Below are 14,934 nucleotides of genomic sequence, written 5' to 3' on the forward strand. Positions count from 1 at the left end.
GGGAGTTAAATATGAGGCAGAGAGAGGTTAAATCATTTGGCCACTCAGAACTTACATGACAGAGCTGGAATTTGAATGTGATTTTGTCTGACTCTAGAATTCACGTTCTTACCAATGCTTTCAGCTACATTAGTTTCCTTCACAGAATCATTTTACTATAATGCTATCTGCCTAAGATGAAGGCAAGGAACTAGGAAAATATTTTAGGTGATTACAAATATATACAAGTTAAACTTGCTAAAACTTAGCCTCTTTAAAAATAAATGTGACAAGTCATTGGATTTTGTGTATAGAGTTATGAAATGTCCTCCCTCATAATTGGATTTCCTGGCTAATTTAGAGGAACTTACATCGCTCAGTTGTTTGGAATTGACTTGGGCTTGCAACAGAACTGGAGAGTCGGTTACTTGGGTGAATTTCGTCTTATCAGGATGAACTTTGTAGGTGTGCTGTGAGGAGACAAGGAGTCTGTTTAGCACTGCCATCTGTCAGACGCAAGGTGGCCTGTGGGCCAAGAACCCCATTCCCCCAAGGAAAAGAATCTTGTAGTTAATAAAACATTTATTGTTTTTTTTCCTAACTAGACTGCAGTTTCTCTGAGCGGTGCTCTTACAGCTCAATGAGAAATTTTCTTATCTCTTCAAATTCCTGATAACTCTCCTTTGGGAAGTCAAGCTACAATTAACTGTTGCAACAGAGGGATGCCAACAAGGGAAAATAGCACGAAATGTAGGTTTTGTTTCTTATAATTCCTATGCTTCCGTTTATTTGTAAAAGTGTAAAAATTGTAAACATATCTTGAGCACTAGATGCTATGGAGGGCAGTGATATTCAAAGTTCAGACAACAGACTTACGTCTTTACACTGGTCTAGTTTCTTGATTGCTTCATATTCCTGAGTGATGGTCTGGGGGAAGAAGCCTTTGCCCTTGTCTTCTTCATATTCTGCTTTGTAGTTTTTCTATGAGGAAAAGAAATCAGACGTGAGGATGCAACCATTGCATTTATGGCCCCAAAATGTATTTGGAAAATCAAACAATTGTCTTGGAACTCACATCACTGTTTTGAGCTGTGACTTTCATGCAGTGTGAATGATACGGATCCTCAAAGCTGCCTACATAATGTCCCAAAATATTCTTTAAGTAGGAATCTTTATATTTAGTCTGAAAGACAAAACATAACTCATTTATTAATTGGTGAAATGATGGGTCTCTTTTTTTTAACAGAGGAATGACGGTGAGACTGCTTACGTCACTACTGAAGTTCTGTAGAACTGTATCAAGCTTGAATTTGGGGGTCTCGCAGTAATTCATGCTCTTTGCCTTCGTCTTTTCATAGTTTTCCTTGTATAGTTTCTGTCAAAGGAAAAAATCAGTTAAAGTAGATTCTTGTCACTCCCACGCTGATTATAACACTCGTATTTTCCAACACTAAACAAAAGAAGAAGAAAAGCTATCGGCTGTCAACTGTCTTAAAAACTGACAACCTAACATGGGTGTCATGAATCATAAGACTTTTCTATTAGCAGTTATTGTAAAGCCTAAGTTTGCCATTTTCTCAAAAAATTAAGAAGCCAATGTGCCACCTCTGACCAAGCCTTTAGTTGCAGAGATTCTTGTGTATCCAGAATTGCTGCCTTCTCTGTCTCTCAGCTCACATGCTCTTCCCTCACTGATTGAGCCAGAACAAACATGGAGATTTTGAGCAACAGCAAATCATTTATTTTATTTTTTTTCAAACAAAAACTTCATGAAAATGTTAATATAGGTTGAGAAATATATACTCTTTGTCTTCCTCCTTGTACCAAGGGAAAAAATGTCTAATTATACAATTAAAAATAAAGTATACACAAGAACTCAAGCCATGAGCTATTATGAACTCTTCTTCTCTGCTAGGATTTATCTTTAGCTTGAGCAAACTATTGGTTTTAAATATACAACGGATACAGCAGATCATGGTTACTTTTTCATTTGGTGTTTTCAAAATGTAAATGACATTATTCGTTTTTAATATTTGTATATTTCTGTCTTTATCAACACAGTAAATTTAAACCTAGGCTTTTATATGTCTGATAAAGATGCTTTTCTTTTAGAAAGCAGAGTGCTTGGCATTGATTTCCCAGCAGAGCTGTTTGGACAGACCATTACACCTTCTCGCCTGGCACTTCACCCCACCTATCTCGTCCACACATTTCCTACGGAGCTGACTTAATTCAAGGGACAAGGAAAAGACAGCTAACCCACTCAAACAGCTACATAAAATCCTCAAATATTGGGAAAGCTTAATACAAACCTAACCATAAGAGAAAGACTCAAGTGATTCTGTCTCTTACTCTCTCTCTCTGTGCATGCACACACACACACACACACACACACACACACACACACACACACATATTGGTCTCAGGCTGACAGTCTTTTAATACCAGGCCCAGTCTCATTTATCTAATTTATTTCCAATCTAATGGCTTAGCCAGGCTCTCAACGAATCCACAAGTAGAAATTCCTGAGAGGACTTAGGGAAGTATCTTTCAAGTTCTTTGTCTGCAAATGATGGTTTCTCAGGCCAAGATCTATCTTTAAATGTCTCCGTCTGCCGCTGTCAAAATCAAAACACACCTACAATGTGCTTTTTTGCCCATAGGGAGGTCCAGGTACCTGGAGCTTATGAGCAAATGAGGAATTCTCTGCCCATCGAACTAAACCCATGGCTCACCCACGTCATATTGAGAGTCACTCATGCTTTCTTGTGTTTACATGGTTCCAATGAAACTGCCACTCCATAACCTAAAGTATTTGCAAAGTTATATATGCATTCAATCATTACAGAAGGAGAAAAGTTTCATCTCTCTTGCAGCTAAGGCCTAAAAAACACTTTCGACAAGAATAAACTTACATCACTTAGGGCATTTCCTGCCACCTTCAGCTGCTTGAGCAGTGGGTTCTCTGTAGCAGGAAGTACATTATAATCTGCTTTCCCTTTATTCTTTTCATAGTCTTCTTTGTATTTTACCTGTAGGAGTGAAATAAAGTGATAAAATAACTCTACAGGTTATTTTTGTCCTTGTCTCTATTATGGATATTATGACATAGTTCACAAATCAATTTTCTCTCTAGAAAAAAAGGCAGCTTGACATTTTACCAACAAAATACTCATAGTAACTCATAACAGCAGTTGAAAAACTGCATAAATTTCCAGGATGCATTTTCTTCCCATTCATTTATTCATTCAAAGTTATCCACAGGGTGTCGATTGTGAGCCTAGCTCTGGGACAGATACAAGAAAGAGTAACACCTGGTCCCTGCCCTCAGAGAGAGAGAGAGAGATACATAAGTAACAGGAAAGAAAAAGATACAAAGTAATGACAGTTCACCATGTCTCAGATACCTGCTGTTGCAGAGCCTTTACTTAGCTCTTAACCCCCAGCTGCCTTATCTCTGGACACATTTTTAAAGAAAGGAAGCTAGAAGCACCCCCAACCACCCTTGCACGCCTCACCTGTGCCTGTGTAGAGCACACACACCTTTACTGTAGGAGCAAGAGGAAGAGGAGGGAGCTGGGCTGGGATGAATGGGGGCAGCCCCACTTTCTCCTTCTGCCTTTCCAACTTTGCACCTTTAGTCCCTGCTATGGCAGAAGCAGTAATTTGGAGGGGGGTGGGGTTACCCACAGGGATTAGAACAAGAAACTGATTCTGGTTCTGACCATAAGCCCCCGTGTGAGCCATTTATACAGGCAACATAACTGCAGAAGTTCAAGGAATCCTAGATAAATCCAACATTGAAGGACTACAGAAAACAAAGCCAATCGGCTTGCTATGCAAGGGCAGGAGATACACAGTTGAAACACAGATGCTCCAACCCTGCAGCCCACACAGAGGACCACAGGGGATACTCCATGGGAATGGAAGACATGAATAATCTTTCTACCTTATAGAATTGTATATTGCCTTGAAAAATGAAAATGACCAGAAGGGAAATACACAAACCCTACTATCCCCCTACCTGCATCTGGGATGGGCAGCCTTCTCCCCTGTCACATGGATAAACTGTCAGTGAATGTGGCAAAGCCATCCCCTCCTCTTAAGCACCAGATCTCTTCCCCTTTCACCTGCTCAAGGACATTGCCCCAGCCATTCTTCCTTCTCCAACATTACCAAATCTTCCTGCTCTGCTGGATTTTTTCCGTCAGTATAGAAACATGGCATTTTTGTTACCTAACTTAAAAAAATCTCTCTTCCCCACCTTTCATCAGCTACTACCAATTTTCTTCTTTTCTTACCAGAAAATATTTAATACTTTGAAAGAGTTAAATATACTTGTGTCTTCAATTTCTCTCTTCTCATGCACATGAACCTTCTCCAAACGGACCCAACCAAGTTGCTCTTGTTAAGGTCACCAGAGAGCAGACATCAGTACATCCATTTCAGAAACATTTGACAACTCCTTTCTCCCTTGACTTGCTTCCCAAGACACTGTGCTCTCCTAACTTTGCTCCTACCCCATCTTGCTGATACATTCATATGGAAGGGTTCCAGGGTTCAGTTCTTGGCATTTTCTATCTGTACTCACTCCCTTGATGCTCTAGTGCCATGACATTTAATACTCTCTGCATGCCCATGACTCCCAAATTTATACAGCTTTCCCACATGTCTCCCTGACATTTCAGACCCATATCATCAACTGACCACCAACATTTCCGCTTGGATGTCTAAAAGGCATCTCTAATCTAACATGTCTGAAAATGAGCTTCTGTTTCTCCTCCAAAAAAATTACCCACTCCTTCCGCCACCTTCCCTATCTCAATAAAGGGAAACCCCATTCATTGAACTGCTCAGATCAAAACCTTTCTTTTATACCCCACATCCAATCCATCAGCAAATTGAGTCAACTCTTTTTTCAAAAATACTTCTCATCAGCTGCCCTGTTACCCTCCTGGTACAAAATACCACTGTCTTGCACCTGGACACTGTAATAGCCTTCCAAGTGATGTAATCCTGGTTTCTCTCCTCTAGTAGGGCCCAGGCCAGGATTAGAACCAAGTGTGGTTGGCTTCAAAGTTTATGCTCTTCTTAGCAACCATCTGCTTTCGAATGCCAAGGAGTCAGACTATTCACCAAAGTCACTCTGTAGAACATACGAAGATATCCTTGGATTTATGAACCTTGTCTGTGACCAAGTTTTTCCTTAGTGAGTGGGAAAATAAAAAAAGTAATCATAGTGTTGAGTGTGAAAGTGCCCATTTTTGTAGAAGGCTGCCAATTGTCTTTTCCTGGGGAAAGAAGTCTTGCTACCTGAGATTACAGCCTTTCTACTTCTGGATAACAAAAGGCCCTTTACTCTATGAAATACTGATGATAGTACTTAGGTATTGTTACTGTCCATACATGACAAAATAAAAAAATCTGAGTAGCCCTATTATAATTCCAAAGTACTTTTTTTGTTGTTGTTCTTGTTTTAATTCTACTCTTTTTCAAATGCCTGGGATCCATTAGTCTCAACCTTGGTAATTCCCCCAAGGACAATCCACCTTTTCCATTTTCATTACATACCGTGTTTCCCCGAAAATAAGACCTACCCATAAAATAAGCCCTAGCAGGATTTCTAAGCATTTGCCCAATAGAAGCCCCACCCCTAAAATAAGACCTAATGATGGGCGTGGCTACGCAGCGCATCTGCACAACCCATGCATTTCATCGCGGAGCGGTAAAGAAGATGAGCAGCCCTTCTCATCTGCCCCATGAGAGCTCTATTGCCTGACATGAGAGATTGAGGCCAATGGTTCTAAAGGAAATAGAGTCATAAGAAATTCAGGATGGAATTCAGGCTTTGGAGAGTTATGACGATGTTCCAGAAGAAGACAACTTAACTATATTTGAACCAATGTAGATTGCTGCACCGTACTTAAAAAAAATAACACATCCCCTGACAGTAAGCCCTAGGGTGTCTTCTTGAGGAAAAATAAATATAAGACCCTGTCTTATATTCAGGGAAACATGGTACAAGATCCAGAGTTATAAGAAATTCACCCCCACTCAAACAATTAAGGTAAAGGCAACACTTCCTTCATACCTTGCTAGCTGCCACTCCAGCTTGTTTATTCACTTTGTACTCTGGTGTTTCAGTCTGCATGAAGTAGATCTGGTCTTTCATGTTCTCGAAATCTTCCTGGTATTTCCTCTGCAAGACATTAAACATACTTGAGGACTACTGTGAAAAGACACTGTGCAAGGGTTTACATGGGAAGACACAGGGATTTGGAGAAGCTACCCAAAACCACACTCCTTTGGGTGTAGGCAGATTAGAATACAATTAGAGAACGTGGTACCATTGCAAAAATGGGTAGCAATTTAACAGAGATTTAGAACAATTAGAATAGGCTGAAAGTATAATTAGAAAGGCTTTTCTTGGCCACCAAGAAAGACCTTTTGAAGGCTAGGAGCAGAGAACTTAAGAAAAAGGAAAAACAATAATTAGACTTATGATTTCCAGTGAGAAGAAACTATATATTTTGAAAATGTACAGCTTGGTTCCCCAGGCAAAGCACAAATTAAAGGAGTCCCTTGTACTAACTACACTTTGCAGTCAGTGACAGGGTCTTGCCAGGCTGCTTTTATGAAAATTGAGGTAGAAATAATTAGGAATTTGGCCAAAATAATATTTCTCAAAGGAAATGAGAGTTTGTGAAATTTCTTTCTTAAACGGATCTCCACACCAGGTCTTGTCCCTGAGAAGAGGGGCCTCACATGTTCTGGGCCCACTCTAGGCACAGCAGGTGGTGAGAAGTCATTAAAGAAAGGGGTCCCCCTCCCAGGATGTCAGCAGCCCCTTCCTACTTACTGAGCTTATGTTATCAGCATTCATTTTGGCGTTCGCCATTTCAAAGCAAGGTGTCTCACTCCATTTGCCTTTGACTTTATTTTCGTAGTCTTCTTTGTATTTTTGCTAGGAAAAGAAAAGAAAAGAGAATAAGACAAGCACAACCCAGGAGTTGACAAATAAGACAACAAATTATGTAAGAATGATTAACTTTAAAAAATATCTTGAGCAGGCCATTCTTAGGTCCTTAATAGACATCTTCAAAAAATCTTCCAGTGCAGTGTCAATTTACTCAACAAGAAAGTTGGATGAGGGTGAATAGAGAGAGATTTCCATGCCAAATGAACTTAGCCATTAATCGCTAAGCTTTACCCAAACCCCTAGTTATCTAGAAAGCAGCAATCACAATAAAATTTGGTTTGGAGGCTAATAAATAAGACCCTCTAGTATAGACTTAAAGATATTTCATAGGAACTGGAAAATAATTTAAAAATTGAACTACTGCTTCATCTTGCTCCCAAATACCACCCACCCCAACTCCAGGCTGTAAACTCCTTGAAGAGAGGTGTTATGTCTTCTTCATTTTCATATCCTCAGAATCTAACACAAAATGCAGCATGCAGATGTTACCTCATAAATGTTTGTTTAAGTACACACACTAAACTGAACTGAGACCATGATACAGGATATTGAACTCCCTTGGCCTAGGTGTTCTTGGAATGGAATTCACCTAGCCAACCCCAAACCTGAGCCCATCAACCAGAACCCTAGCTGAGTTAGAACAATTTTTCCTCCGTGGCTTATCGAAATGTGTTAAACACATAACAGTAAACATAAACACATAACTATGTAGACATAAACAATGGGTCTCAAGGTGTTTGTATGTTTATACTCCAAAATACCCTTCAAGGAAAAAGAAAGAGGTTTTCTGGTAGACCTTGAGCAGAATAAGAACTAAAGGTGAGTGAGGGACATAGCCAATGACTTAGAGTTCAAGGAAGCCCAGCCCTCTTTGAAATGCTCTTTTTCCTTTTTCTCAAAAAGTTAATATGCAAATTAATAGTCAAGTGACTGTTATAGCTATAAATTTTAGAGCCCTGGGCCTGAGTTCAGAAACTGTGGGCCCAAGACTCAACTCCATCATTACAAAGGTATGATTTAGCCTCTCTAAGTTTCAGTGATGTCAGCCACAAGTGCTGGCAATAATATTTACACAGGGGACTGCTGGTGGTTTAATAAGATTACATACCAAAGAGTGCTTTGTAAACTTCACAGTGTTAAGCAAATGTTGGGTTTAATAATTGTAAAAATAATTATCATCATCATCATTATCATTACAGACAGAAACTCTGCAAAAAAGAAATTTGTACATGTCAGGGGAGGACAATTCTTCCATGGAAATCTTTGCTGAGATAAGGTTTGCATTATATTGCCAATTAATTTATCTACCCTCTTCTTTTGAAGCTTTAAAGAATTGAAGTCAATAAAATTGATTTTGAGATTTGCTAAGGCTGTCTATAGAAGTGTGTCTAATCTTTTTGGGAAACAGACCTCTTCAGGAATCTGACAAGCTATAAAATGTCCACAAATACTTAAAGCTTCAGAGTTTCTTGATGTACACATACCTCAGGTTGAGATTTCCTGACCTATAATTATTTTTAGAGGAAGCTGCCTTTCCTCCCACTTGCTGTCAAAGGAGGAAAACTCTAGGATTGGGAAGGGGCAACTGAGCCTGACGCATACCAAAGAGAACTTTGTAATATAATTTAAAGTCGAGAAGGCAGCAGATATTCTTAAGGATGTCCAAACATTGGGCTGTTACAGAAATAGGTGTCACATATGTAGATTTGCTGAGGAAAACGGAGTAGGAAATTCTCGCAGTGAGAGATAGATGTCTGATTTTTTTTAAAGAGATTAAAACAATATGCAAAACAAGAGTGTAAGACCACCCAAGACCCACATCCAAAGTCCTTTCTCCCTTCTTAACGTTCACGAACCACAACTCGATATTTCCTACTACCCAGCAGCCGACAGAGGTCAGGGGAAAGATGGACCTCTCACAATCCACTCCTGAGTGCTACGGGGTCTGGGAAGATGTTTGCTGCACAGGACGAGGCTGGAGCTTGTTAACTACTGAGGAAGTTATGGATTTCCCTCTCATTTGTGGGTAGGAGAGAAGCAGAAAGGACAAACTGCAAGAGGAGTGAGAGGAAGAGAGAGGGAGATGTCCCAGTGGGACCCTCTCCGCCAGCCAGGGGGTCACATTTTGCAGGTCTGGCAGTATAAGGAAACATGTTACCTATATCAGGGGTCCAGCCTCCAACTGTCCCCCAACCCTAACCCCAAGGGTTTCCCCCTAATGCTTCTCTCCAGCTGTGTTGTGTTTGGAGTTGACCAATGGAAATCTTGAGGAAAGAATCAAGTTAAGTTTTTCTTGAATTTTTTGGTTTATTTATCAGAGAAAAGTACATGGAGTCAATTACAAGCTCGGGGACACTGTCTCTGGTAAGTTATAGTAAGATTACTTCCCTGAACTGTGGTCCCTTCTGCCTGGAGGCAGATGAGGGGCTTCCATTGGGCCACAAACCAGGCACCTAATGTGTTATGTAAACACAGGGATTCATTTTCTGCTTTCCTCGCTTGCATCTGTAGTTTTTCTGCAGTTATCAAATGAAAAAATATGAAGCCACTTAATCACCCTTCTCTTTTTTTCTGTGAGTAGCTAAATAATGGGACTCCTGATGGCTCCATTCATAGAAAAGGTATCCTTTCAGAATGAACATAAAGGGTCCCAACTGGTATTTTTATTGCCCACAGTGGGCCCAGGGCTACCTTCTTGTCTCAGTTGAATCTCTTCTGGTGAAATCAATGGGAGTCTCCCTAATCCTACATGGTAGAAGAGTTTTCATGGTTTCAGAAGATCAGAGCCTGGCATTTTCATGCTGTGCAACAATATGTCATTGAAAAAAAAATTTTTTTAATTCTAAATTCCAGTTGGATATCAACCAGAAACTCCAACCTGAAATCTTATGTTTTTCCTACTGTGAATCTGGAAGGGAGTGGAGAAAAGGCACAGAGACACTAGAGGGACTTCCCAAAGCTGCATTCAGGACCCCACTTTCGGCTGATCACGGTGTGCACTGTTTCCTCACCTGCAGTGCCTGCTCATAGGAACAACTCTGCCCACCCATCTATGTTAGAGCCACAAAACGCAGCTGAGCCAGGAGGCACTGCTGGCACATAGCTGATGGCTTTGGCCAAAGACCAAGGTGACAAAATTAATTCTGACAAGTATATAGCAAAGAAGGCTGGTAAACAGAATGCAACATTAATATAATCATTGCAGATATGTGATCATTACTATCTGAACTGAAAGCTGTAAGACAAAGGATGGATTTGGGAGACACAGTTCCAAAAGAAAATGCTGAGTTCAAATGCATGAGCATGAGAAGATAAAAGAGATTTTTTAAAAAATCTGTCTTGGAGAGAAAAAAGAGCTGCTGCTGAAACATGGGTCAAAGCTGCTTGGGAGTGGGGAAGAATTTAAGAGAAGGGTAGACAGTCCCACAGATAAATCACTCTCGGTTTGTTGTTGGATGGACTTCTAACTATCATGAGCATTGCTCGCCAGCATGACTTATTTTGGATGCATAGTAGTCATTAGGAACTTTGAAATCCAGGTAAGACTGAGATGAATGATGTCACCATGGCCAAATCTGGTGACCTTCATCCACAGTCACCCTCCCCTTTAGCTCATATTATTATTCCACAAGGGCAAACCCAGGTCTGGCAATGCTTTCAAAGTACCCAGCACTGTCCCCTGACCTAACTAGAGTGGTGCAGTACAAGGGACATATAATACAAGTCATCCTAGTAGCCATTTTTTTTTAATGTAAAATGAAACAGGTGGGAAATGAACTTTACTAATGTATTTCACTTAACTCAGTAGAATACAAAATATTAACATTCCAACAAGTAATCAATGCAAAAATAATGAGCTATTTTTCACATTTTTTTTCATATTAAGTATTCAGGATCCAGTATACATGTCTCACATATAGGACTCTGAATGTTGTGGGATGAACTTTGTGTCACCCTCAAATTCATATGTAGAAGCCCTCACCCTCAGTGTGATGGTAGTTAGAGGTGGGCAGTAGTTAGGTTTAGAAGAGGTCATGAAGGTGGGGGATCTCCATGATGGGATTAGTGTCCTTGTAAGAAGAGGAAGAGACCAGAGCTCCCCTTGTGTCTCCACTATGTGAGGACACAACGAAAAGGTGGCTGTCTGCAAACTAGGAAGGGGGGCCCTCACCAGAAAGTGAGTGTTTGATCTTGGACTTCCAGCCTCCAGAACTGTGAGAAATAAATGTCAGTTGTTTAAGCCACCCTGCCTGTGGTAGGTACTTTTTTAGAGAAGCGTAAGCTCACTGATATACTCAGTTTGTACTTGTCACATTTCAAGTGCTCACTAGTCATGTGTGGCTAGTCACTATGATACTGAAGAGAACAGCTCTAAGCTGTCTGGCAAGTCTAAATCGCTGGAGAGAATGATTATAGAGGACTAACAAAGTGATTTTTTAAAAATCACTTTTAAGTACCTATACTGCATACTCAAATAAGGTAAAGGATATCTTTTAAAATACTCTTTAAATAAAAATTGAAAAATAGATTACTTTTTCTTACTAAATGACCACTTGAAAACACCTTTTTATTTTTTCTTCCAAAAAGATAAATTGTCCTTCTCCCCTATCTTATTTACAATGTCCACACTTTCAGTAGACTATCTCTTTATGCGCAGTTCTAAAATTAATTTCTGCTTAGCCCTGGGCAATATTTCAGGTTGGCGGGATTTCTATTACTGAAATTTTATTATACTTACTAGATCCCTTATCCAAATAGCCCCTGGTTACACAGTTAGGCAATGTACAATATCAGATGCTAAAAATCATCACCAGATAGATGTATCATCCATATCTTTTCTTCCTTTTCCTCTGCTAGACAAATGTTTTCCCTAATAAATACTTAAACAAGATAGAAATCTTGAAATTCCATCAAAATTCAAGCAGACAACCAAACTGAGACTCAGCTCCAGAGAGGGCAAAGAAAGGTATTTAAAAGCAGCAAAATCCCAGGAGAAAGTGGCCTGGTTTAGACCAATGTAAAATAGGAATTTAACATGGGCATTTTCATCAGTTGAACATCTGTCTCTCTGCATTCCTTGACAGGGCTGCATTCCTCAGAGCTAGTTTACCAGTCTAAATATAGGCAGACTAAGCCGTTTGCTAGGGCTTTAAAAGTTACTCGGTGCACTGCCCACTGCTGTCAGTTAAACTCTGTCTGGGAGCCACTCGTGCTTTCTGAATTGTCCAAGTCTGACTGACAGTATCCAGCTATATGAGGTCTTCACATTGAATTAAACCAGATTCTCATGCAAGGGTGTGGTTAACTTGCCTACTCTGTTAGTAGAACTCTTAGAAGTAAGAATGTCAAGTGACATTAAGACATAAGTTCTGTTTTCAAAAGGTAGCTTTCACATTTTTTAATTACCGAGTCATCAAGCTGGCTATACATTCATTAACAGAGTTCGTGATGTTCATGGGTGTATTGCTTTTGCTGTAGAGATTTTGGGGGTCATATGTAAAAATACTCTTAGTGTTTATGTTCTGTCTTTAGGTTTGCCTTTAGTTACTTTTTCTGACGGCTGAAATGATTAGGCAGGGCTTTGAAGGGAGACAATGTCCCAGCTCTGTTTGCTTACCTTGCTCACTTGTCTGGTTACTTTCTTGGCAAATTCTATCTCTGGAGGATCGGCCAGAGGTGTGAACTGAGTTTGCTGTTCAGCGAGACCTTTTTTGTAGGCAACCTGAAAAAATAAGACAGGGGTGCTCATGAGCCACAGAAAATTATTTATGTCCCATGTCTCATTTGTTGGCATTTTTGAAAAACACTGTATTTTCATCTTTATTTGAAGTCTTAAATTTTAAGACTTCAAAAATATACCACGTGACCATAATTTATCTTCATAGATGTGACATGCCCTTGCTCTCAGTCTTACTAGTGATTTCTAATTCTTTGAATTTTCCCTCCTCTGCACGACTCATAGCCCTAGACCTATTTCCTCCCATACATTTCCATACCATGAGTTGTAATAGCAATTATTCTTTTAACCAGTATCCTTGACTCCCGATCTCTCGTCTTTTTTTCACACCCATTTAACAAACCCTCAGCTTTGGATCAACTCAACCATCTACTTCCTCTGTTTCTTATACCCAGGATGCTGAATGCTACTGAAGAAAAAACACACAACTCTATGAATTGAGCAGTGATAACACGGTAAATATAGTTAAATGGGATGCAGGAAGAAGTACCAGGCAGGGAGCTTCTGAACCCAAGCACTTTGCCTAAAGTCTACATGCCTACCCAGTGGTATGTTCTGAGAACAACAGCCTGCTTAGGGCTCTGTGCCCAATACACTGTGGCTTCAATTGTCCATTTGCCTTCGATGAAGCTTGAACATCCCATGCTGTGTCTCTGGTTGGTTCCTTCTCCCAGTGGCTAGTATAAAACTCAACACTGTCCTTAAGTCCCCAATTAACTCCATCTTACTTTCAGCTTCCTCGTCTATAGAGTGAAGAGAGGGCAAGCACCTGTCTCACTCCTGCCCATGCTCACTCCTGCTACGCCCGCCCCTCGCAGAACAAGGCTCCCACACCAGGTGCCATCCCCTCTGGCACCTCTTTTATACCCAGTTCAATCAGTTGTTCCTTCTCCTTCCCATAGCTTACACCTCTCCCTCTTCATTAGCCCCTTCCCTGAACCCTATAAAAGGCCTCCATCTATCACCTTCAAATAAATACAGTATCCATAACTCATACATCCACTTCATTCCTGCTCTCATTTCTTTCTTCATTACTGACTCCTCTGGCTTTTTCTTCCACCCATTGTGACCCCTGCCTCCCACAATGCAGAACTCTTCTCGGGTCCCCAGACACATGAAGCCCTCAAATGCCTCAGGACCTCACACACGCTACACTTCCTCTCCTCCTCTGTCTGCAAGTTGCTGCTCCCTCTTCACGGCTCAGGACAGGCACGATGCCCCCTCCGGACCCCTCCCTGACTCCTGAAGCAGATGCGATGAACTTCTCCTGGGGTCTCACTCAGGTGGGCCCTTATCTTCTTAAAAGGAGTTACTAGATGACACTGCAACTGGTTGTTCACATGTTTGTCCCTCCTTGGACTGTGAATCTGGCGTGGCAGAGGATGTGTCCACTCATTGGGAACCCTGTGGCCTGCACAGTACCAGACTAGAGCGAGGGACCAATGATTCATTTCTGAACGTGTGTCTGATACACTGAGGCCCCAGCGGTAGTCTGAAAAGGAAAATTATCCTCCCTGCTCTTCCGCTACACAAATTCTACAGACTACTTTTCCTTCCATGTGGCAGAATTCTTATTTATAAAGTAAAGAAGTTGGATCATTCCAAGGTCCCAATCATCTTCATACTTTGACCAAATCTAACTATATTTTACCCTAATAATATTTACCCAGCATCTATAACAAAAGCTTTCATGAACATTAAATCAATTGGAATACAAAAGATTTAAAAATGTGTTTGTATAAATTCCGCTGTTTAACTTCTTGTAAGTAAAGACTTTATTTTAGGCGTAGGGCAACTTGATTTTCCATGGCTGGCTAAGTCCTTAGGGAGAAAGCAACATTCGAACAGGACAAATGCTTATTAAGTATGACATCCTGTCAAGAACTTTCAGAGAAATCAGATCTAGAAGCCCTAATTTCTCAGGAACCTTGTTCAGAATTCTGTCTAGTTAAAATTCTGTACTCTGGATCAGCCTAAAGATTCTCTTAGCGTGTGCAAAGTATTAATAGTTAGTCTCTACTTAGCCAATAAGGGAAACATGCTAAGGTTAAGAGGGACGCAGGAAGAAAGTACAGGAGAGGGAGAGAGAACCTCTAAACCCAAGTCCTTAGCCAGAAATCTACATGTCTATCCAGTGGTATGTTCTGTGAACAACAGCTGGCTTAGGGTCTTATGCCCGGTAAGCATAGAAGTTCATGGTGCTGACTACAGTATTAATAGGCATGGCAGTAATCTGATA

The 14,934-nt window shown here is 40.5% G+C and overlaps 1 protein-coding gene across 16 annotated transcripts in view; it reads right to left on the minus strand.

Annotated features, from left to right (window-relative positions):
• NEB (nebulin) overlaps positions 1 to 14,934 on the minus strand; it is a 210,534-nt gene that overhangs the window by 181,876 nt on the left and 13,724 nt on the right. For all 16 annotated transcript variants that reach the window (XM_076005535.1, XM_076005527.1, XM_076005534.1 and 13 more), the window contains exons 10-17: positions 12,576 to 12,680; positions 6,839 to 6,943; positions 6,071 to 6,178; positions 2,895 to 3,011; positions 1,250 to 1,354; positions 1,055 to 1,162; positions 856 to 960; positions 351 to 449 (exon numbers count right to left, since the gene is read on the minus strand). In XM_076005535.1, the coding sequence (XP_075861650.1) occupies positions 351 to 449; positions 856 to 960; positions 1,055 to 1,162; positions 1,250 to 1,354; positions 2,895 to 3,011; positions 6,071 to 6,178; positions 6,839 to 6,943; positions 12,576 to 12,680 (852 nt within the window). The remainder of the gene's footprint in view (positions 1 to 350; positions 450 to 855; positions 961 to 1,054; positions 1,163 to 1,249; positions 1,355 to 2,894; positions 3,012 to 6,070; positions 6,179 to 6,838; positions 6,944 to 12,575; positions 12,681 to 14,934) is intronic.

Source organism: Microcebus murinus, chromosome 8 (assembly GCF_040939455.1).
Source record: "Microcebus murinus isolate Inina chromosome 8, M.murinus_Inina_mat1.0, whole genome shotgun sequence".
Taxonomy (NCBI): Eukaryota; Metazoa; Chordata; class Mammalia; order Primates; family Cheirogaleidae; genus Microcebus; species Microcebus murinus.